This window comes from Porites lutea, chromosome 3, assembly GCF_958299795.1.
Source record: "Porites lutea chromosome 3, jaPorLute2.1, whole genome shotgun sequence".
In the NCBI taxonomy this organism is placed as follows: Eukaryota; Metazoa; Cnidaria; class Anthozoa; order Scleractinia; family Poritidae; genus Porites; species Porites lutea.
Window position 1 is genome coordinate 1813503 of NC_133203.1, and position 24973 is coordinate 1838475.

Consider the following 24973-nt stretch of genomic DNA (forward strand, 5'->3'; position numbering starts at 1 on the left):
ATTTTGTATCATAAAAGAGCCCCTAGAGATGCTCTCTCTGTAGAGAACTTCGTAACACAAATGAACGACCATTAATTTGTTTAATATATTATCTTTAAAATAGAAGTATATTTGTCTTGCCTCTGTCGCACATAAAGATACATCTATACATTATCACCCTCCCACACCCAAAAAGGAAAAACGTGGTCCCCTGAAAAGGGGGGCTTATTAGAGGGGGGGGGGGATTATTTGAGAGGGGGGGGCTTAATAGAGGATTTATGGTATGTTACACATGTCAGAGAAACTACCCGGTATAGCCGCCACTGGCAGCGCCTTGTTTAGTACCAACGCTATGAAGGGAAATATAGTGCTCCAGTATTTGTACAGTTACCGTATTTATTCAAATAAGCGCCCAACCTCGAATTAGCGCCCACCTCGAATAAGCGCCCATCCCCACCCCCTTGAGTGACAATGAGATTGAAATTGAAATTGAATAAGTACTAATAAGAGACTTCCCCCAGGAGGGACTTTTCTTCAGAATAGTTTACAGAAACCTTGCTTTGTTACATCTTCACTTTTTGTTATTACCATTTATAGTTTTGTTGCAAAATAAACGTACTACAGTTGCTGAAAATGGCGAAAACTTAATAAGCGCCCAGTCTCGAATAAACGCCCACCTCGAATAAGCGCCCACTCTAAAGTTCCAAAAATTTAATAAGCGCCCAGGGCGGTTAATCGAATAAATACGGCATTCTACCCATGAATTCAGTATTTAGCACCCTGACCTAATTAATAATTTTAATCTTCAAATAAATTTGCTAGGATGTTGCAGAACCTGACAGTCTGGCACCAAGACCAAGTGCGGTTAGACGTGAAATGTTCAGGTCAAATCTATACCCAACTAGGAATTCCTACAGTAAAAAATCATCTCACTGATTACAAACTCCTTCATTTCTAGTGTTTTTCTGAACGAGCAATGAAAGTTCGCCAAATGCATGGATAAACATAGCAGACGTGCAAAAGCCCACTACCGCTTGGTAACTGCTCAGGAAAAAGGGGCACGTCGTGTCGAGTCAAACACGTTGCGCGCTTAATCTATGTTGTACTATATCCAAGGAAAAGAAATTCTTCCGGGGACTCCAATATCCAGTATTCCGTAAAGAAGTTCGCTGCTTTTATATCCTCGATAAAAGAAGAAAGTGCCTCTTTATTATTATTACTATGATAACAAGCAATCATATATATTTATATGATATATATTAAGTATTTAGCAACATGTGTAAGAAAGACATTTCATGGAGTCCTCGGTTAAGCTCGTACGAGGCAATTCAATGTTACTATTGTCCACCAAAAACAATCAATTGGTACATACATAGTTAATTTTCGTAGAAAAAATAGAATTCAGCGACGATTTATTTCCCCTTGAACGATAAATATAAATTGTTATTCCCCTAACTCGAACGCATACCACTTGTTAGGTAAAACGGGCCAAAAGGAGCTGCGAACATTAAAAAAATGCAAACGGAAAACAGTACCATCTTAGTGTTGAAATTAAATCTGACAGAGGTCACCAGCTGCTGTTAGTCACCTCATGACCAAAACCTCAACTCATGACAAAGAAGCATTAATCGCCACAATACCAAAATAGTTTTAGTTTAGTTAAGAGGTACTTTGTGCGATTGTCTTGCCCAGGGATAAGGGTTTAAAAAAACACAGAATGCAACTCGAGAAACGTTAAGTGAACTTTTTCAGGTTCTGTCGCTAGGGAAACACCTCCGGAAATAACTATAATTATTAAAACCTCCCTCCTGATGTAGCAGGGAGCTGATTGTAAAAGGCAGCGTTTACACTTGGTGCCCGGAGACAGCGCCCGAGTAAGGTATTCGCTAGGCACTAATGTGAACACAACCTTTCTTAAGCACGTACTCCAGAATTCGGGCCCTAAAGTAGACACGTTTTTGTTAGCCCGAAGCAATCAACTGCTTTGCATACCCGGGCCATAAATCCCTCATACGCTCACGCTTCACTGGCGTCTGACATGTTGAAATGGAGCAAATATGTACATAGTTACATGAGTACCTAACGAGTAAACACAACACCATTTTGTGCGTTTACCCATGCACTAGTACTCGAGCACCAAGTGAGAACAACCTACTTGTGCATTTTTAAACCCAGCAAAGCAAGACGGTAACAGTATGCCGCGAGCTTTCAATCTGAGCCGTTAGACCTACCAAAATGGTACGCGTCCCACATAATTTTCAAGTGATCACGTGCTAAATGGCAACGAACCTTTTTTAAGGTCTTTTTTTTCTTAGCACAGAGCATATAGCGATCACTAACATGTTCAAAACGAAACACGTGCGACTAGATGAAGCTTTCCAGTTCTAAGTGGTTGATTCCCTGCAGCAACTGAAGCAGCAAAGCTCTTGAGAACTAAGATGAACTTTCTACAGGCATCTCACGAATGGTTCCGACCGCTGTCCGGAAAGGTTCGATTGTAGGTATGCACTGTTCGCGCTCACGAGAGTGATGGAACATGGCACGGGTACTCGTAATGTCACGTGACAATCTGTTGTTTGACGTTATCTTCTTCTCGTTGCCGCGCCTGCCTTTCCTTTTCTAGCTCACACCAGCGGTTTTTGTTGCGCTCTGCTCCAACGTAAAGAGGCTTTATCTTGGAGTTAAATTGAGTCAAAGCCTGACAAAAGAATCAAATATTAGGCGTTCGTCTCTTGTTGTCGGGACGGAAAGTACCAGAGACCCTTAGTTCGAGAGCGAAAACGGCTAAGAGTACGAGATTTGACTTATCGTTTTTTTCGCGTCTTCTTAAAAACTAGACCCCCCGGTAAGCTTCATTGTACTTTTTCATCAAAAAGAATTAGCAAAGTTATCTTTATTGAAAGAAGTTTAACCCTGTCTCGATCCCAAAGTGATAAAACCTCTAACATGTTATAACTTTTTTCCACCGCCACGAAACTCTCGCTAAAACTCGTAGCAGAATGATGACGACTATCGGGTTTTCTCGCCAAAATGACGCTGGTTCACGCGTGCGCACTACTTAGTATTGAGAAAATCTCGTACTCGTAGCCGTCGCCCTGGTCTTTGAATCTAAAGGTCTCTACTATCCGGCGATTGAGTAGTTTTGAGTTGAAAAAGTAACTGCACTTTACGCATTGCTTGCAGAAACTTTCTTTTGCTCCAATAAATTTGCATAGCTGTAGGCCACGTAGTCTGCTACACAGCCGTAATTGTGACGGCTGTGTAGCAAACTACTGGGTACGTGAGTAAAAAACTCTACTTTAGAACATGAAATTTGGAATTGTTAATCTACCTTAAAGACAGGAATTCCTGTTGTTTCAAAGAATTGTACTTGAAGCGCAGGTAGTTCATCAATCTTTTGTCTATCCATCAGAGCCTACAAAAAAAATTGTAATAAATTTTGAAGTAACATTTTGAGTCAAACGTAAATTAAATAAATAAATAAAATTGACCCTTGCTCGCCAACGAGTCCTCAGTAGCTCAGAGGTTAGAGCATCCGGTCTAGAACACGGAGGGTCGTGGGTTCGAATCCCATCTGGGGCTCAGTTTTTTTTCTGTATCCTCTTATGGTTGATTCTTTACATCTCCCTTTATTTCCTTTAAACGTACAACTGCATGGAAAAATCGCGAGTATTGTTATCACAAGCGCTAAATTAAAATGGGAGTTGTGTAAGGTTACAGGGCAAATAAACGGGGACACACGTTTTTTTCCGCACCCCTTTGCCCAGTTCGTTGTCTCAGCCCTATGCCCACCCTAATGTCACCATTTCTAGTCTCCCCTATCTTCCTCCCCTTCTGTACTTACAGATGGCTCCACCTTGAGGGTGGTTCGCTCAAGATCTCCTTGCTGGAAGAACTCACTAGTCACTAAATGGACAACCTGAAAGTTAACCAGAGAGACAACGTAACCTTCCTGTGCATTTTAGAGCGATAATGAGAGACCATCAAGCAATGAACCATGAGGTTATCAAGATAGCATTGCGTTGATGTGCCCACAGGCAGAGCACCTTCTGTTGATGTGCCCGTTATGAGCATAGAGGGTGGTATGCCTGCGGTGTGCCACACTATTTTTGAACATTCAGAAAATGAGAAAGAACAGTGAAGATGTCCCAAACATACTTTGTCGTAGTAAGGAGGAAAAATCTAGACCTTCCAAAATCCTTTTATCTGTAACATGACTTGCTTTAGCAAAAAACCCAAAAACCAACCAAACAGAAACGCCTGGTTTCCTATGCGTATTTATTTCAAAAAACTAACATTCATCTTACTCACAAGTTTCTGCAAAACTTCATAATTTGCTTTCCTAAGGTGCGGGGCGGGGGGGGGGCGGTGGTCAAGAATGGGATGGAACAGTGATTGTTTGAAGGGGAAAAATGACCATTTTGTAGCGGAAATTTCAGTGAAAACAGTATACTATTTGACAGATCCAGGAAGTAAAGAAGCTTGACAAACCTCTTTCTGAATTTCCCAGGGTTTTGTAGTTCCATTGAGATCACAAGCAGTCATCATCATAGCTCTAGGCAACAGTATAGAATGTGTAATTAGGCAGCTTAAAGGAACTGCGTCACGAAATTTATCAAAATTCAAAAAGTGCCAACTGCCACCACATTGAGAGAAACATAAAAAACAAAAACAATAGTTTTAAATAAACACGCCTTTTGGCACATTTCCTTACCGTCTCCGCACGACCAAGATGTGAACTAAACTTGGTGGCATAGGCAGCGTTCAAAGTGGGCGCCCGGCCACGGTGCCCGAGTACGGTACTCGCTAGGCACTAATGTGAACAAATGTCCGAGTACAAAGTCGAGACCCTTAAGCTAACACCGGGTCCTTGTATGCACACGTTGCCTGTTAATTCCGGGGACATCAGCTGCTTTTTACTTCCGGTTAAACTCAAAAGAGTTTCAAAATGGCGTCTGATAGGATCGTAAAGGGAATTAATAGGCAGCTTTTCAGCTTTTCAGCTTTTTGAGCGACGAACCTCAATCGGAAGTGAGCTTTTTTTCACTTTTAATATGCCTTGACGCTATTAAATTTGTATTGCTAAGTGTCTTTACTCTTATAGAGACGATTTGTCAAATTTTTTTTTTCAAAATCACGGCTAAAGATTGCAAAATGTCCACTTCCGGTTGACGTACGTCGCTCAAAAACGTTGCTGCTTCAACTCCCTAAAAACGTACACAGACAGTTACATATCGGGTACGAAGTGTGAACACACCACTATTTTGTGCTGGTGACCCAAGCACCAGCTCTCGGGCACCAAGTTGGAACAGCCTCACATTCGCCTAAAGCCCGGTTAACATGCGAGAAATGATGTTACGGGCGACTTGAAACTTACTTGAGCATGTCTCTATGATCCGGGATTGAGGTGTCCAAGCCGCCCTTTTCAACAAGTGGAAAGAACATTGAACGTTGCCTAAAATTAAAAAAAAAAACGAACGTTTCACTTAAAGTTCAATTAAACGACACTTAGTCTTCAGTTTAAAAAACAATAAACCCTAACTGAAACTGTCCTCGCTCTTTAAACGACACAAAAACGAAATAAACGAGCAACGACCACAGAAGTTAAGAACTTACCTAAAATTCACGGCTAAATCCGTTGATAGGATAGAATGCTTTATGTAACTAATAACTTGTCTGTACTCATCAGCATTTAGTTTCTGGAAAATGTTGTGGCCCTTTTAAAGAAAATTTCATGGTTAGTGTGACATCACGTTAAAAATGAACTCCCTTATTTTGATGTGAGGTATGACTGGTTCATTGCGTCATCTTAAGTGTGATTCCTAAGATTTAACTGCTTCACTAGTTGTATGTCAAGTCGCTCACCTCTGTGCTGAGGATAATTACAGCATGATTAAAGTGATGATGCTCTAAAGTGGAGGTCGTGTACAGTTTGGCTAAAGGCGAGTCTGTCCTGTTGACAACAAGAAAAAGCGTGTCAAACAATTTGTTTAGAATGGCTTTACTGAAATGATGACATACTTGACTTTACTGAAATGATGACATACTTGGTCTGAAAAGCATTGTTTGTTCCTCTATGATCCAAGTCATGACACAAACAGCCGACAATCAAACCAAGACATTCAAGGTTGCTCATATACTTGTTCATGCCTCCAGTCTGTGAAAAAGTAAAACGTTTCCCACCAACTTGTTATAATCACTATCAAAGCAATGATCGCAACCATATTAACAATCCATATAAATAAGCATCTTGGAACAGATTTCTTTTAATTTCTCATCATGGAAGCTACATTGTCAAGGCATAGAATTTCATTCGTTTCTAATGGCAGCCAATGACCAAATATGGCCCCCAGATGATGGCCAACAGCTTCTGAAAAGATGTAATGCTTTCACGGTTCTTATTACACAAAATAACTACTCACATATGCCCTCCCTTGCGTTATGATCTTTCAATTTTCGGGTGGACATTATCAGGTATAGGCCCCGTCCACTCGTATTCAAGTATTTTTGAATCCGCAACTTTTTCTTTCCGGATTCAAAAATTTTTCGTTTACACGTATCCCCATTCAAATCGAATTTGCCCGTCCACACGTATCCGGATCCACTCTAGTACCCAGGACTCTTCTGGGAATATTGACAACACAGAATGCGTCGTAAAGCACGCGAAATTTGTATCTTGCTCTGCCTTTCACGATGAAGAACTGGGCTTGATCTTGTTACGTCACCGGATAAAAAAATATCCGAATTTAGCGTCTACACGATTGCGGATTAACAGCGTATTCAAAAATTTCCACTCTGGAAAGCGGATTCAAAAAGTTGCGGATTCGTACGCCGGATTCACCGGATACGTGGCAATAGTCTCCAAAAGTACTATTCACCCCCAGTTTTTTACCTTGTCGAGGCACACGAGCTGCACGTGCGTGCTTTATTTTTATTTCCGCACGAGCTGCACGTGCCATGCGTCAAGTTCTTAAGCAACAAAAATTTGCATAATCGGAGCATTTACAGCCAAACGCCACAGTTTAACATTGACTCAAACGAGGTGTTGCTCACAATTTCGCTCTACACCCTACTCTTTTATTGCCAGTTTTACGACGAGTGGTTGAACGGTTATCTTATCCAGGGGTAGTAGCAATACGACTACTATTTGCTGCTTCATTCTCCAGAAAACGGGAAAACACTCATCCTACAATATGGGCCTTATGGCTCGTGTGCTTCTAATCTCTGACCTTGTACCATCCACAGCACAACCTCCGTGCGTTTATTGTTTTACAGAGGAGATTGGAAAAGTTAGACCCAGGTAAGATTTAAGCTAGGTTTTCATTACAGAAGATATTTCCACATCTGTAACTAATCCGAAACATTTTGGTGTCGGATTCGTTTGGCCATCTGTACGCAGGTGCGTTAATCCGAAACGAAAATTCAAATGTTTTTTAACGCCTTCATATCCGAGTATCCTGAATGCAAAAAAAAAACTCCAGAAATGTTTAAGAATCCGGAAAACTCTCCTCTTGTTTAAACCCTGCCTTACAGTATTTTTTGAGAGCCATTACAAGTTGTTTAATGCCACAGTTTTCGCTAATAGGCTATTTCCGAGTTCCCCCGGGCCTCTGTATCAAAACGACGTTAAGTGCTCAGCCTTTGATATGGAAATGATTTGTAATTCTCATGCCAATAAAACTTATTTTCACAAGAAAGGTTGTTCACTTGGCCTAATTTTGAAAGTGAGGGTTTTGGAACTCGGAAGTGGCCCATTCTATTAACTCTTAAAGCCCCAATATCCAAATACAAATTCTCAAGACTGATCTCCATACATTTCCTTAATGAATTAGTTGGGAGAATTTGTTTGAAAAACAAAACGTTTCCCATGAAGCGATTACTTTATATATTCTCACAACATTTTCTCTTGATTATGTATTGACATCGTTGGGAGAAAATTGATTTTCGTCACTCTTAAAGGGTTAACCACATACCTTGAGCATGCAAAACATTGACTGTGCCACATTGAAGGCGTGTCTCCAGTTGTGATAGATAACATTTCTATAATTTTTGCGTACAGTTAACAGCCATCTACAAAGAACCTAAAATAAGAAAAATGAAGAAGGGTTTTGCGTTAAATTTCGCCTCGTATGTTTACATGAGTCCATTTCAGTTTTTAAGCATCGAACACAAGAACTCGACATGGGGCAGCGAAAACGTCACAAATAAAATCAATTCGCGTTTTTCAAACTTTGTTACGATTATTCTAACTCGATTAAAATTCAATGTAGCTGAATTTTCCTGAAGTTGAATTCATAGACCTATTCGGCTAACTTAACGTTGTACCCAAATCAAACCCTTTGGGAATACAACGTTTTGTTTCAGGAATTTCCATATCATTTAAATGTGAATGCCACGTATAATGCAAATACAATACACAAAGAATCTTAACTCCGGGAGATTTGAATGGGGTACAGCATTGAGTTAGCCAAATAGGTCTATGGGGACCGCACCCAAGTTAAGGAAGAAACGAAAAAGTCCGTTGTCGTGTGGGATTGATTTAGGTTTCTGGGAAACTGCCCACCGACCCCTCCCCTAAGTCAACGTTTTGCCCTAAGTGAGAAGTTAGTGTTAAAGTTGGCTTAAGGGAAGGGTGGGTGGGCAGTTTCCCAAAAACCTAAATTGATCGGTCGTGTGTTTACCTCGTAGTCTATGTGAAATTCATCGATGAATCCACAATCGATAAACATCCTAAGTGAAGCTTGCAGCATCTCGTTAGGTCCCAGGGAAAAGTCATTAAACTGGAAACTGTCAAGTTTGAGTTCTGAAGCCATGGGGACTGGAGTATTCTGCAAAGGAAATCAGCAGGTAACTCATCAGTTACCATGTATACGTCAGGGGCACCCAACGAGAATATAGTTCAAGACCACTTAAACATAGCATTGTTAAACGTATTTTATTAGATATAGGCACATTTTTATCCCCTAAAAACTTTTCATCTGTTCGGATTTCCTAGCTGAAAGTCCAGTGATCCGAAAATTACAGAGATCAAAACTTATCTTTTCGAAAATTTCAGCCAGAAAAAAGGCTCCCGAAAATGCTAGGTGACCTTTTTAGGATAAAAATCCGTATAAAATGGGCAATTATACCATTTTTTAGATATTCCAAAATCCTAGGAGAGACAGGCAAGCAAGCAATTTTACAACAAATGTTCCGAAAATTCTAGATCTCAAATCGTCTTCCGAACAAATATTTTCCGAAAATTGACGTTGGGTGCCCCTTGATACTTAGATAATTTGAGGATTAACACCGCCCCTGCAAGCATGACTATACAGCTTACAATAAAACAAGCGTATCTATTCATTTACCCCTGCCATCTAATCTTGAATGTCCACCTATACTGTCCTACAACTCCAGATCGTTATTTTAAAATTTCATTCAATTCTGTTATCGGTTTGGTTTTTAAAAGTTCTCGAAATCACCAAAACATCGCTCATAAAGTCAGGCTCTTGGACGAAAGCTACCAGGCAGCACTTTGGCACGGTGTTACTAAGTTGCTTTTAGGTATTTTAGAAAAAAAAATTTTAAAAAAAACACCATCAGTGTATTGCAGATTAAAAAGGGTTATGAGATGCAAAAAGTTCGACATATTTTGGTTCTAGGCGGAGAGAAAGAACATGCTCTCCTTTGCTGATCGCCAAACTTACCTTGAGTCTGTCAATTTCGCCTCTCTTCGCAGCCGCATGGTATGACAATACCTTAAAAACACAAGGCAAATAGTTAGGAAAATATATAACAAAGCGTTCAATTTAGAACTCTTCGGAGAGTTTTGCGTTAAGCAATTTGGAACAGCTTTTAAGTAAACAACAGAAGCGTTGCAGTTTGGTTTCTACGTCTATATTTAGGACGGTAGCAAAAAATCAGGAGCGGGGAGGCAGGGTTTTTTGGCCCTCGTTTTTTCGGATGAGGCGGGGCAGGGCGGGGGGGGGGGGTTGAAGACGTCCCCACTCTCAATTTTGCACTGGAAAACGCTTGCTATAAAGCCTGTCCCAGGTTTTTGCCAGTCTATGTAAACATGAATCTAAATGACAAACATGCCAAATCATATCTGTAAAATGTTGCGTGTATCTTTATAATAATCAGACATGTCGGGGAATTGTCAATGAGATAGTACGAAAAGGCAGCAACGCCCAAACAGTAAATATGTTAACCTTAACTCTAACAGCAGAAGCCCTGGCGCGATCACTTTTCTCACCTCTATTGCTACTTGTTGCTTGGCTTTTGCTTTCGCCATCTGATCGTAGATCATGGTGTTGTGAATTCCAAGGCCGCAAAAAATGGCAAATGCCTACAGAGATAAGTTGGAAAGTTTTTTTACGAACAATTTAACTAGTAATAGCATGAAGCGCCAGGCAAAGTTGTCAAGTTCTTGAGGAATAATAACTTTCTTTTTCTTAAACCTCAGTTACTTCACAACACTTTCGCATTGTCACTGCTTGCCTAAAACTGGACATAAATTGGGACGTTAGGGATGGAGGATTTTTTTTCCTTTCTCTCTCCTTCCACACCTCTCCAATTTTTTTTGTCGTCTTGTGAACGAATTAAAAACGTTGAAGATTGTTGCATCTCTCTGTCATACTGTGTTAACATGCTATGCTGAAAGGGTTTGACATGTTTGGATCTACATTGTACCATACATATGTAAGCTGTACCTCAAACAATGTCTCGTCACTCTCATCAAACGGTTTGTTGTTTAATTTACTAATCAGCTGAGCAACTCCTGAAACAGTTTAACATAACGAAATGTAAATTACACACTAAATAAATATTTATTTATTAAATCAACAGTTTAATAAGTAAGGTTATCTTATTTATCAAAGAGTTTTCAGCAATGCCCTCTTCCCAACCCACTGCTAGGTTAAGTAAAGAGATTCCTGGCATTAAGACTTGGGAATCAGAATCTCTGGTGCGTTTTACTCACACAATTTACGGCATTTTAAGCCTTGCAGTCTACTATCCTCACATTCCTAAAGATGAATTATTATATACGTTATTTACTTTAACATTTACTAAGAACATGCAACTTGCGGAAAAAAAAATTAAAGTACTCTACTCACCGATAATTTCAAACTTGTTGTTCCTAATTGGCATACACAAAATCGGCCGATGGGCATCAACTCCATTGTCAGCACTTATTGCAAGCTGCAAAACAGGCCATGGATAAGACTGATTCACCAAAAAGACTAACAGGTTGTTACTCAATTGCATTTACAACAATAAACTAATGCAGTAAATGTATCGCCCCAAAGGGAATCTGGATTCCGGAATATGAGAAATATTTGCCTGTGGAATCCGGAATACAGGAAAATTTGGCATGTGGCATCCGGAATCCTGGGTTCTGGAATCCAGAATCCCACTAACAATAATTGTTAGTGGGATTCTGGATTCCTTGTGCTGTATTCTGGATTTATTGGATTCACTGACAAAGACTGGAATCCATTACCTGGAATCCAGAATCCATTGCGTGGAATCCAGAATCCAAGACTGCCTTAGATCCCCTTACATGGGGCAAAAGGTTGCATCATAACACGTAGACAAGAAAGAGACGATAACTTACAATTCCTTTTAACCTTGGATCAAGCGCGGCATCAGGAACATTGAGTGTCTACAAAAAAAATGAAGGATATAGAAATTTATGGCAAACAACAACATAGCTGAGATTTACAAATAAACAAGTGCACAATTTAAGTTTCTCCGGCCAATTTCTCGAAAGTTTCTGAAGATCTGATTTTTTCAGAGTGTTTCTTCCCAAGAAACATGCCTTATTATCTTTCAGGTTTTCCATCAGGGGTGTAGCCAGCTTTTCAACGTTACTATTGTGTGCCTGGCTGACTTTCATTTCCACACATCCTGAAAACTGCACCCATGACCAATACACACTGACCTCACTAACACTTGAGTTCTAAAGCTTTTTAGCTCACCCAAACAACGCATGATTTATTACAAGTGTAGAGTGATCAAACCAAAAATTTGTAGGCCCGGGCCTACAGATCTATGGGCTAGCTACACCCCTGTCCATCTACGATAAAATACTTTCCCTGCTCATTTATCCAGCCATTAGGCCCTGTGCAAAAATGTCTCCTTACCTTGCCACTTGAAGCAACTAGCTTTGCTACCCTTGTACAGAAAGAGCCGTCATCTCTCCCCTCACTGTAACTGAAAGAAAAAGAGGAGAGTCTCAAGATGTTTTACAAAATTATGTGACTATCCAAACACTAGCAGATAAGGCAGGTTTATAGCTAAATTACACCTTGGTTAACCCAGCTTAGTCCCACTAAACCAAAACTTAGGAAATGTTTGTTCATAATGTCAACAGGGGACCCACTAGGGAGTGGACTCGCCTACCCCACCCTTCCTCAGTACAAAGGGAAACCGAAAAAAACCCACCCTCTTATTAATTAGTCAAAATTTAAAGATTATTAATACCACAGGTTTCAAACAAATTTAATAATTACACACACCCCTGTCTAAATGAGGCTTAAGCACTACATTTCCTGTCTCCATAATTTACTTTAGGAATGATCCAGACTTGTTAGGAAACCCAACAATTATTTCAGTCTACAAAATAATCAACAAGACTTACATTGTACTATTCGTATTCCTACTTCCTGAAACACGAAGGTTGAACACTTTTGTTATTCTTAAGTCCTATGAACAATAAAAATTATATTAGCACAACTCAGTCAATTTTTTGAGTAGTTTACTCCAAACTGAACTTCACTAAGAGTCCTCTAAGAGACAAGGATTCTAGGCAAGAGCTGACTTGACTACTGGCAAGTGCTAAACGGCAGTTTGCTACACAAAGATTTTGACAGGACTGTAAAAGATGTCAAATTGAGCATCTAATTAAAAAATGAACATTGGAACTTGGTTTGGTGTACTGTAGCGGAAGGAAAAGAGTCTTACTTGAGCTGTTTCTTCTGCTAAACTGTTGCCAAGAACTGGATGCATTAACAGGAGAACAGAACACCTCTCACACTTCAGCATTGATAAAGCTCTTCTCATGATCTTATGCACCACTTTATCAAGTGAAGTCTGCTCTTCAAAGATGTCATGGACAAGCTCCAGCAATGCCTGTTTCAAAGAAAACAACTTCTTAAACAGTAATATCAGGGGTAAGTTTGGAAACATTAATCCAGAAAAATAGGCTGTCAAGACCTGAAGAGTTCTAAACTCCACATCCTTCCCTCCCACGCCCTTTCACCCACTGGAGAAAGTGTCAGTAGGAAAAATTTTTATACTGTACCTTTAAAAACTGTGGATGAAATCAAATGAAACCTCTTTCGTAGAATTTTGCACCCTCAGTAGTGTTTATTTTTTAGGAATTACAAGGATTTTTCCCTTGGCCACTTTGAGGAGTAAAAAGGGTGAAGAAAAGTTTTGTTACATTATAAGTACTTACTCTGTTCCTATTAAATTCAATTGCTGAGAGTTCAAATAGTTTGGCATTGGTAATACCTATACCACAGAATGTCAGGTACATTTCACAAACCTAAGGAGGGAAACCATTTGAAAATTAACAGTTATATTCATAACTATTACATGCTCAGGGAATGGTGCCTCACAAACGAAGGTGGAGCCACTAGACAAACTGAGCCGAATGCATAGCATATCCATGGCAACCAACCAGCGGCAACCACTGGGCGCCGTCACACTGAAAAAACAGTGAAAACTAATTACTTACCATGTAATTGACATGCCAAGAGGGATGGGCGGGCTCGGCTGTAAACATGCAACTGCAATGAATACAACACCCGGTCACCCCGCACACCAACCCTGGGGAAAACTGCTGCCCAGCGTTTGATTAGTGTGTAACTTAGCCTAAATTACGTTCAGCCACATTTAACTGTTCACATGGATCAATACGAGTGATCGCCAGGTCATCCGAGTTGGCCATGAAATAATTCAAACAACTTCTCATGTAATCAAGCTTAAGCTGAGATTACCTCCTCATCGTCTTCAGTGAATGGTACTGGACCAGGCATCTTATTTATTATCTGGGCAACCCCAACAACCTGCGTATTCAAAATGTCAAAGTTACGAGCCTTACAGCAAATCCTCTACAAAACCCTGACCACAACCCCCCTCCCCGGTCCCTGTCTGATAAGACCTCTTGTAGCTAAAAAGTTACAGCAAATCATCTAATAAGTATTGACCCCACCCCCTCCGCGCCCCCAATCTAATAAGTCCTCCAAAGGGCCCTTTTATTTGTAGCTGGTAAGTCATGTGATACAAAAACACCACACTGGGATGCGAGAAGCATAATGTGACAAGACAAAAAAAAGAGCCCACATGATTGAAAATTGAATTTCCTTATGTTGTATGAGCCCTTCCATAGAAGAGGACTCAGAGGGAGACCGCAGAAGTCCTTTTCCAACCAATTACAATACAGGAATGGATCGACCCCAACAAGCATTTCTCAGAGGCTGACAACATGTACTACACTACCCTAGACCAAGCCAGTTGGAGATGACTTACAGTCGACTGCTCTTCAGTCAATTGATGATGATGATGATGATGATGTTTTGCCCCAGAGTATTTCTTGCATCCCAGTTTGTTTACCATGAGACTCCTTACTTTATTGACAGTCAAGTATTCTTTAGGATATTTACTTTTTATATCATATTCAATGATTTGTAAGACATTACTACACCTGTGTAAATACACGAAAATCATTTAGGGCCTCAATTTGAGAGAAATTACATCAAAAAGTGTGATGAACATGGCGCATCATTTCAATCATTGCCAAAATCGTGAACCGACCCATTCCTGAAAAGCTCGACATCTTTCGCTTTAATATTTGCTAAGCTTTCCATGCATGGCTCTTTTCACGCTGCCACATTTATCCCCAGGTTCCACGGACTCTGCTGGGAACGCCTGGGACCATGACGCCCATTAATTTTGGTGACCACACAAACACGAAAAAAGAAAGAAATGGTTGCATTTTTAGAGTCTCACAGCTAAACCAAGTGAGACTAAATATGCCCCTACTCTCTGTTTAGCACTTAGGGAGGGGAGGGAGAGGGATTTATGGTATGGGTTTTTAGAACTTATATAGAGGCGGAGCTGAGGCACATATGTCCCTGATCTGTATTTGTCGAATGTCGCCATTTCATCTAGTCTTCTCTCACTGTTTCAAGGTCATGTCGCTTTTTGGAATTTTACCCTACCAGGGCCTCTAAATATGGTATGGTATTATAAAATTTCATATTTATCGCTGATCTTGTATCCAAGATAGTTGAAACATCCTTGAAGCTACAATCAGGGACAAAAGTAGTTGACACACTTGTTTAAAACGGGTGCTTTTAGCAAACATTTAATTCATCTATTATTTCATTCTTTTTAAACGCCGTAAATCCCCTCACCCCCCGAATCAATGTTGTCTGAAGTAAAAAAAAAGACTTGAGGGTCCAAAATTCAACATTGATTTTGGGGGGGAAGGGGTTGGGGTAGACAGGGGAATGGGATAAGTATATCCACTATGCAAAAAGGGGCCATTTTACGGAAGTGTGCCAACACTTTTGTCCCTCATTGTCTGAATGCAAAATTGTGCTACTGCACACAAGTTGAGCCGTGCATGACACTGATTTTAACTGAAATTAAAGAAATCAAAGACATAATTATGTTATTGGTGGTGGGGGTGACATTGACTTATTCACGACCGAATTATAGGGCCAATTGGAATTACGTGATGACGTAATAAAAGGGCTGCGATATCCAGAATTAACGTCGATATGGTTTACAAGCTAAAAACTAACGCTGAAACTCGCGCACATGTACAACTTTTGATGAATTTCAAGGGTACGCGTACTGAAAATGTTTTTAATAAAGTGAATATTTCTCGTTCTTCACTTTATCCGATGGTTAAGGCGCAAACAATCACGGGTAGGGTAAGGATTGACACGTAGTGGGGATAGTCACTGGCCGGCCACGGAAATATGGAGCGTTAGTGCGGAGCGGCCGTCACTGCGTTCAATATCGAAACTACGGAAAAGTGAAGGTAAATTCATGGCCAATTCAATAAAAAACTAAGGACAGCGTAGCAAACATTGCAAGTGTCCACGAAAACAATTACTTTCAATCCCACCTCGTGACACCATGAGTGACATGATAACGCAACGCAAATAGCGTGACATGAGCGCATATGTCTGTGTATTTGGACTGTATTTCTCAAGCGAAACCCTGTGTTTTTGTCTATTGTCGGCAGAGAAAATGAAAAGAGAGCTTTGAAACGTGAACTGGTATTTGACTCTCAAAGAAAACGACAGCTCAAACTGAGGAAAACACTGCTTCCTTCATGTTACAACGGTTAACCACGTTTCGGAAAACGAAAAATATAATGAGTCTGTTATGACCTCTTAATGTCCATATGTATTCTCGTGGTTAACCGTTGAAACTCCTTATTTGCACCACATCGCTGGAATTTTTCTTGCCAAGAATACGTATTGCGAAGTGCTTTCTACATAGCGGAATCTTCTTTTGCCTTTCGTGAGGAATTAGCGCATAAAAAAGGAAAATTTTCCAGCGCACGGCCGTCATTGATCACATGTTATCCCGCTTTCCTTGTCATCAAGTGAACTTCTGGGCAAAAGTAATTGCTGTTTTGGCGATGACGCAAACTGGTGTGTCTATCTTGAAAACAATTTCTTTGGTATTCTGTGATTTACGAGCTGGGAAATGAAATAGTTGTCCATCCAACATCAATAAAAAAATTATGCCACTGAATAAATGGCAGGCGGTCATCTAAAATCATTGCAAAAGTACATTCCAAAACCTGGTCTAACCTGTTCGACGCCTACCTACGCTAAAGGTTTGGATCACTTAGGTTTGAAAAGGTCTCCAGAAAAACACACATCTATATATAGGACATAGCACAAACGGCTGGCCCATCATTTATGAGGTTCATAACCTGTATATTGTTCACGTCCTTTCACTAATGGCACAAGTCAATGTCAAAAATAATGCATGTCCCCTCAGTTACTCTGCAGTACTTCATTCGCTCCCATTTACCAGAACAATTTCCATTGCACCTTAGTGTTTCCATCCTTTTTCCACTATTGATAATACTTGTGAAAACATTACATCCGCTGCAACGGCATTGATCATAACACAAATGATTTCCTCTCGACCCCACAGGGTATCAGGAACGCGCGCGGAAGTACAAGATTAAGTGATGACATACGCTTCGTACATTTTACTCTACGTATACTACAAATCAGGACGAAACTTTACAAATTGTTGTTTCTAAAAAAAACAATTTGGCCCATAGAGTAACGTCATCGCACAAAAATTCAGCAGCGTCAAAAATCTAGCCGGAAAACACAGATACATATTTCAGACAATCAGGGACAAAAGTAGTTGACACACTTGTTTAAAACGGGTGCTTTTAGCAAACATTTAATTCATCTATTATTTCATTCTTTTTAAACGCCGTAAATCCCCTCACCCCCTGAATCAATGTTGTCTGAAGTAAAAAAAAAGACTTGAGGGTCCAAAATTCAACATTGATTTTGGGGGGGAAGGGGTTGGGGTAGACAGGGGAATGGGATAAGTATATCCACTATGCAAAAAGGGGCCATTTTACGGAAGTGTGCCAACACTTTTGTCCCTCATTGTATATAAGTGGGCTACAAATGAATGACAATAACTGTTTGTGACTCGACTGTCTTCAAAAGATCTTTTAGAATTCAACCCAGTTGATTTTCCAAGCTACAAGACAGAGTGAAGGTCTGCTACATTAGCCACTGACATGTTTCTCTCAAGTGATAACTTTCGTCACATGATTCATGTGACAAAAGTATGTTCTGGCACAGCGCTAGAAGATTGAATTTTTTTAAAACTCCCCAAGAATAAACTGACATACTCCGCTTGTTCTCACCTCTCCTTCGTTGTTCTTCACTGGTTTGCATAATAAGCTCGTTGTATGATAGCCAGTCTGAAGATCAACCTCTTTGTTGAAGCGAGGGTCCTACATTAATGAACAAAATAACAGACAGAATCTTAGAGTTAGCTTGGGCTTTTTTAGGAAAATCTAAATTTGGATTCTGAATCCAAAAATAGATTTCGAAGTTCCATTACTTATAGAGTCCAAAAATGCAGAAACTACTGCTCATGTAATCCAGATTTTTAGGATTTACAGAATGACTTGTGCATTTCCTTAGGTACAGATAAGAAAAAAAAGTACATCAACCCCCGCCCTGTTAGTAACATATATTAACAATAGGTTTGAGATAGCCCTACAATTAAGACATTACATCTTTTTAATACCACGTCAACTTATCCAATTTTTCCCCCTGCATTCTCCTTCAGACCTCTCCTACCCCAATGCTGAGATTTGCATTTTTGCAAATGGATAATATGTGTATCAACACTGAGAAGGACACAACATAACAAGTGTTTCAACAAAGTCTGATGAGTGTGAAGAGTTACGGGTGTTGCATGTCCAATCCAACTTCTGTTGACAAATGCATCTGACAAAAATCTTTAAGTATGACAGAACATGTTTATAGCCCACCACATCCCAGCCAGTTCCCAACTTTTTTTCTTGCTTCCCTCCATTTTTTTGGTTGAACAAATCAAGGAGTTAACATATTTAATGTTGGACTTATCAAAAGGAATATATAATAATGATGATAATAATAATAATAATAATAATAATAATAATAATACATTATTATTATTATTATTTATGTATTTATTTATTGATCACTTATTAACTGCTGCCAAGTTAGCTCAGTTGGGAGTGCACCAGTCTGCCAAGCGGGAGGTCATAGGTTCAAACCTCATCCAGACCAATAACCAGGGTTTTAAAACAAAATGCACCTATCAAAGACATTATTGTCATGAGAGGGTGTGCCCTTGTAAATGACCATGTAAACACCCCTACGATAATGCATCTATGTACAGAGCAGTTTTTGGTGTCAGTAACGTTTAAAAAGGTACAAGAGAGACTGCTGTCAATGTGAATTTTCACCATGCATATATTTTTAAGGTAACAAAATATCCATTAAAAAGTGCCAATAATAATAGAGACTTTAATTTGAAGAATGACCTTCAAATTTTGAACTAAGCTCGTAACAGTCAAAAAATATTTTTAATCTGCTAAAAAAGGATAATTTTGAAAGTTGCTGCAAATACACAGCAAACAGAGTAATTGTGCATCTTGCACTAAAAATGTCAAACAAAATAAGCAGCTCTAGCTATATCTCGCTTGTCAACAAAGTACTTGGGTGACAATCAGATTAAAAACAAGAGTTTAAAAAGGAAATCCGTCAAAATACCGCTGAAATATACACGCCAATGTTGGTCGTACAGTAGCAGGATTCAACAACAAATTCACGCTTTCCCAATCTTCCCGGTTCGCAATAATTTTAAAACGACAAAAAATAAAATATACGCCATGATTTGTAAGCCACAATAAACATATAAGCGTCGAGAGTTTAAACATTGCGATTTTACGAATGCATCGCAGGAGAAAGCTAACATTTTCGCGGCTTTTTGAAGGGCCGGAACAGGTCGATGAAGGTTAAAAGGAATGGACAAAAAATAGGTCACAGCAAGAGACACATTAATCAAAGTCGTTGAAGCGCGACAAACACGAATTTGGTACGTCAAGTTAACTCGGCTGTGTATAATTTCGGATTTATAGCTTAATAAGCCACCCACACACTCGAGCAGTAGCCAGACTGAGACGAGAGAAGACGTCGTGATAACATTTTATCGCATTTAAAGGCGATCTGATAACCAAAAAGATTTTTAAAGTGTTCGTGCCGATATTAAAAAGATGATTTTCTCCAAGATTATGAACACAAATGCTAAAAATGCAAATTTAAAGCCGTGAATTCATAATGATACTTCAGCTGCGAGCTTGCCTTTAGCCGTGTCGTTTCGAATTAAAGCCACATTATAACTTTGACCAATTTCTTACTTTTCGTAAATACAATTAAAGGTAAAAATTTCTACAAAATTTTATCTAGAGGCAGCAAATTTTCGATACCAGATAACAGTTAAGATCTCGTTTACGTTTCTTTAAAATGCGCTTCGGTTGGTAAAATACAAATAAAATGGATGTGAATTAATAATACGAACAAAAATAGCCATCCCGTTTAAGTTTGGTTTGATCCGGGTATGTGACCCAATTTAATTTCTGCAAACAGAACAGTGGTTTTTGCAACCCACGCTACCTTACACGATTTGAAGCCATCAAACTAACTGGAAACGGAATAGAATGTTGTGATCTGCTAAAAGTACAAAGCTGATCGCTTGAATCCAAAGCGCTCAAATTAACAGCGCGCGCTATCAGAATCGAACGACTCATCAAAATTCGAACGATCACGGTCCGATAATTATGGTGTCGCCTTTCTATATGCAATGTGCAAGAGAGCCCCTTTTGCAAGGGACGTTAAACCAAGGCACCGGCGACTTAAGAGAGCGTATGAAGGTTTACATACGCCTAAAAACCCTAATGATTTATTTATACTAAAACGTTACAAACCGCATAGGCATCGGGGATGTTAACTGTTTCTCCGGTCTCTGCAGCATAACCAACAAGACCCTTTCCCCACGGAACAGTAATTTCTCTCTGCTGGTTAATAAAGTCTTTCGCTGTTGAACTCGTGGATCCAACTTGCACATCGAAAACCTTTGAAACGAGTGACTGTTTACCTTTCGGCCCCTCCACAAGAAACAATGAGCAGCGATCAGCATTCGTCAGAATCCCAACATTGACTAGAATTTTATAACTCAGTGTTGTCAGGTCTAAATCATTGGCTATGTCCCGCACTATCTCGAAGAAAAACTGCTTTTCATTGCTGTTTTTTAAATCCAGTTTTGATTCCGCATTTAGGCCCACAGAGGAGGGCAGGCGAATTTTGGACTCAATTAATGCCCCCAGAACATGCTGTTGTCCACAATTCGGCAACGATTTGGTTTTGCGGAGCTGACGTGAAGGGGGACTCCTCACTCGTCTCGTTCTTTCCTCTCGGATTTCATAAGTACTTAAGTCCAGAGAGTCGACAAAACTTGATGATACTGATTTACCGCTTAATCCGTGTGTTCCTCCGTAACCTAGAATCCAGTGTCGTTTTTGATTCCCTTGGCGCTGCGGTTCGGAATACCTCCGAGTGATAGGTGATGTTGGGTTACTAAAAGATTTTGTATCTCCCGCTTCGTTTACAGCTTCCTCTTCCTCGTTCGAATTGATTATGTCCACTGTGTCGTTGAAGCGAAAATTCTTTCCTCTCCGAGCACTGCAATTCTCGATTGCATCCGAGCAGAAAACGTCAGAGCAGTCGCTTCTTGCCTCATTCCACAGTTGAACCATTCGCGCGGTAGCCTTACGCACAAAGTATTCCTCAGCTTGCTGCGGATGATCGTCAAGCCACTGTTCCACCTGGTCGAACGATAAAGTCATTGTTTAGCCATACTTTTCGGTCAAGTCAATCGGCATTTCCCACTCATTACTCTGCAAAATTCATCGCGCTGCAGCGCCGAGGTTCGACAAGCCGTCAGTATGTCATCGGGGTTGTGAAAAAACCTTGACCGATCGCGCATGTAACCAACTGCTAACAGTGTAAACAAACGGAAATATCGCAAAATAATGCAAACTGGAAGTTGTGTGTTGTTGTCCAACTCCTGCAAATCGAAGGTTCGATCGGCGAGTATCAACAGAAGATTTTACTATTACCAGCTCAATGGAGCCCAATGCACACATGAAATGTAATACCAAAGGAACATACACTGCTCAGATCCAAACGATACACATTGCATGCAATGAGCAACACAAAGTGGGGTAGTCACGAGTTCCTTGTTCAACCGCAGACCGGTTTGTTGAGCCTTTTGTCGGTGACTTTTCTCGCTTCGTCGCCTCGTCACACATCGCAGGCTTCCATCGATATAAAAAAACGCTGTTCAGGATGCTTAAATAAAATTTATATTCAATATCGTCCTATGTTAATTACAAAAATTACCCTAACCGCTTTAGAATATGAAACAGAAATCTAGCTGATTTTAATTTCGTTGCGGTTTTTGTGGTCATGTGAGAGCCGATGAGCCAATCAGATAAGCAAGTCCATGCCATACTATAGTACAAAAACGACAAAATCAACGCTTGGATTCCAATAAGATCGAGAGAGAGGCACGCAGTGAAAGATTTCTCACGCTATTTTTGCTGTTATTTATTTCTCTAATCTTTTTGTTTCCGTGTCCAACATCCTGGTCACGCACGTCAGTCACTGTTAAGACCTGTAACTTTTCGGATTGATTTCTTAAGCGCATTATTTATGATGATTTAATTTCATCTACCTAAAAGCCAGTTTTTTATACATGTATAATATCTACTGTATACGCACACGTGGTTTCAAAAAGCATCTTGTCAAGGGCATGATAAAAACGTAATTGCTGTAACTTTGATATGCATGGTTTCTCATGCGGGGCACTCATTATCCATTAACATCTGTCAACCAGTTTCTCAACCACCCTACCCCGGCGAATCACCTGTGATATTCGGATAAAGATTAAATTAAACATGGAATTTTTTGTCAACAAATGGAGTTATCATATTTCCTACAGCATGCAAATGACTTTTAGAAGGACGGGGTTTACTCGGAGAAATTAACTCCCAAATCTATGGTCTGTTGGTCAGATAAGGACGATAAGTCATCTACTTTTACTCTAACATAAAACATTTTCTGGCTGATATATCTTCGCCTCAAGCGGTACTTTAAGCTATCAAGAGAGTACAGCATTATTTACAAGACTTTTTTCATTTGGTCTGCAGTTTCTCAATGATTGGCTACTCATGAAATATTACTAACTATAAATATTTTGTTACAAAGCAAAATGTGCGTAATTTAAATATTCAATGCATCCACTCCTATTTTATCTCCAAATATCTCCATCATATTAGAACCACAAAGAAATTTAAAGGTAAAACGCTCTACTTTCCCGAAAAATTCAGTTTAGGCTCAAAATGTAGAAAAAAAAACGAAAGAAAAACGAAATTGTGAGAAACTTGATATAACAGGTTGATATTGCTTCAGATTCTTTACGAAAAAGAGAAAAATGCCTGGGAGATCTAGCTTATAATTCGGACTCTGCGTCGAAGATCGCCCTGGAGTTTAAGACTTCACCCTAAAGAAATATCCTATTGACCCTCGCATTTCTGACTCTAATTTTACTCGAAGACGAGGTCTCCCTACCCCTGTACATCAATGACAACGCTGTATCAGTACAGTTTCTGTATTTAAAACTGTGTATTCATGTAATTAATGACCATCGATATTGAGGCGCGACCTACAGGCTATTTTCGACGTAGGTTATTCTTAGGGACCCGAGTAATTTTCGCGATAACTAAAAGGGTCTAATTTTTGGTGAGCAGTAAAAGCTGAGGACCACTAGAGAGTTTTGGCATTTCGGATTGCTATCACGCAGAGCAAATTTGTCTGTGTTGAAACCAACTATAATGGCAATAGATTCTAGGTGGTAAGGCTCATAAATGGCTGTTATTCGAAACTGAAAAGATGTTTCACTGCTTTAAGTGAAAAATAAGAAAAACAGAGAACGAGATTGAACTGGCAGAAGCACCTCTCCCAGGTTTACATGCTTTAAGGTTAGCCGCTTTTATCGCGTTTTAAGAAGCTGGTATAAGCGGATTATTTCGACCTGATTTAGGACGCTTAGGTTAGCTTTCGCTAATTGTGCCGCTTTTTCAGTTGGCAAGATACCAGTTGATTCGTTCTACTGATAATCCGTGAATCACGAGCTAAGATAATTAATACAGCCATTACAACGATTGCCAAACGGAGCAACTCATATCACCAGAAAAAGGAAGACAAAAACAAAAGCAAACCGCCCAACAGCAACAACATATCACTGCACTGAGTAAAAAACACAAAGAAAAAAACTAGATTTTCCTAAATCATACTGTCATAAATAATGGTGTTTACTCTTAAAACAAATCTTCCGCGGTTTTGATCTGAATCTTTCATAGCTTTTTGCGCTTAAATAAAGACTCTCCGAAACCACTTTCAAAACAATGAAAAGAGTTTGGTCGACTTTCAAGATCTTGTTTTCCTATTTTCTACCCATTGTCTGACGATAATCGATCTTCAACAAACCGAAGTCAAAAACGGAGGATATGTTTCTGTTTACCCAGTCAAACAAAAGGCACCAAGACGAAAACGAGATCTTGAGGCAAAGGTTAAGCTTAAGTTAATGTAGTTTCAACTGATTGACCTAAAAGGATAGAGATTTTGTTCGTTGAAGGCAACTGAGAAAGTGTTACTTAACATTATGTCAACAGAGAAATGAAAAATCTAATAGAGATCCACTTTCAACACACTTTTTTGTCTAAGTGATTTTACAACTTACGATTGTAGAATATTAGATGTTTTTTTCTCTGTTGACATGACCTTAAAAAGGAAAATGAGCGCTTTTTACCGCGTCCGTCAAAACATGTTTGGGTGACTGACAGAAAGCTTGGTACACATAAAAAGGACGCATAACTTGGACATTCTTAATCAACCTTTCATAAAATTTAAAGAATTCGTAAAAGACACCAAACTATTAATACTAAGAAAGGAGCAAGTATTTTCTTCACCTTCAAACTTAAAACTTCTGGCTTTTTTGGCTTCCTCGGCCAGTTCGGCAAAGTTCACGGAAGGCATTCCCCGGTGGCTATTTTACCTGAGGAATGAGAAAAATCGAAAGGCTATGTCTGTTATGATTTTAGTTTTAAGGTCGTATAGTGAGAAGTATATATTTAACTTTCTTCTTGCCTTTCTAAAAAGATTTACCACGTGTAAGCTTAAGTATGCCTGTGCCAGCTAGTGTCAAAAAATCTTCCTCAGTCTTTGCCGGTCAAACTATGCGCGCGCAGGCTAGGCGTCAAAATGGTGGCGCTAGCCCACTGGGGTGTTATTAACCTGAGATCAGGCCCAATTTGAGCGGTTCTCAT

General features: G+C 39.7%; 1 protein-coding gene and 1 non-coding gene across 3 annotated transcripts; one reads left to right on the forward strand and one right to left on the reverse strand.

The window, feature by feature from the left end:
• Positions 1–45: 45 nt before the first annotated feature.
• On the reverse strand, positions 46–24674 carry LOC140930165 (dual 3',5'-cyclic-AMP and -GMP phosphodiesterase 11A-like). 2 transcript variants are annotated; one of them, XM_073379831.1, is made up of 23 exons: positions 24617–24674; positions 20513–21409; positions 17897–17986; positions 13965–14033; positions 13421–13510; positions 12925–13092; positions 12602–12666; positions 12105–12174; positions 11576–11623; positions 11076–11160; positions 10671–10738; positions 10214–10306; positions 9666–9716; positions 8661–8807; positions 7953–8060; positions 6027–6136; positions 5845–5932; positions 5596–5696; positions 5357–5434; positions 4471–4534; positions 3824–3898; positions 3311–3394; positions 47–2677 (listed from the first exon to the last, which is right to left on the reverse strand). In XM_073379831.1, exons 2-23 carry the CDS (start codon positions 21338–21340, stop codon positions 2537–2539), a joined length of 2721 nt encoding a protein of 906 aa, XP_073235932.1. In that variant the 5' UTR covers positions 21341–21409; positions 24617–24674; the 3' UTR covers positions 47–2536. The 2 variants fall into 2 exon arrangements, with proteins under 2 accessions (XP_073235931.1, XP_073235932.1); XM_073379830.1 differs by lacking the exon at positions 24617–24674 and having other exon boundaries at positions 46–2677; positions 20513–21978.
• Positions 3488–3561, forward strand: Trnas-aga (transfer RNA serine (anticodon AGA)). Its single transcript has one exon. It is a non-coding gene; the product is annotated as a tRNA-Ser (tRNA).
• Positions 24675–24973: the final 299 nt, after the last annotated feature.

Excerpts from the sequence above, each read along its gene's own strand:
- LOC140930165 (XM_073379830.1), bottom strand. The coding sequence starts at position 21,430 with ATGACTTTATCGTTCGACCAGGTGGAACAGTGGCTTGACGATCATCCG. Across the intron at positions 9,717-10,213 it reads AGCAACAAGTAGCAATAGAG|GTATTGTCATACCATGCGGC; the intron begins GTGAGAAAAGTG and ends TGTGTTTTTAAG. Across the intron at positions 5,435-5,595 it reads GATTTAGCCGTGAATTTTAG|GCAACGTTCAATGTTCTTTC; the intron begins GTAAGTTCTTAA and ends TTTTAATTTTAG.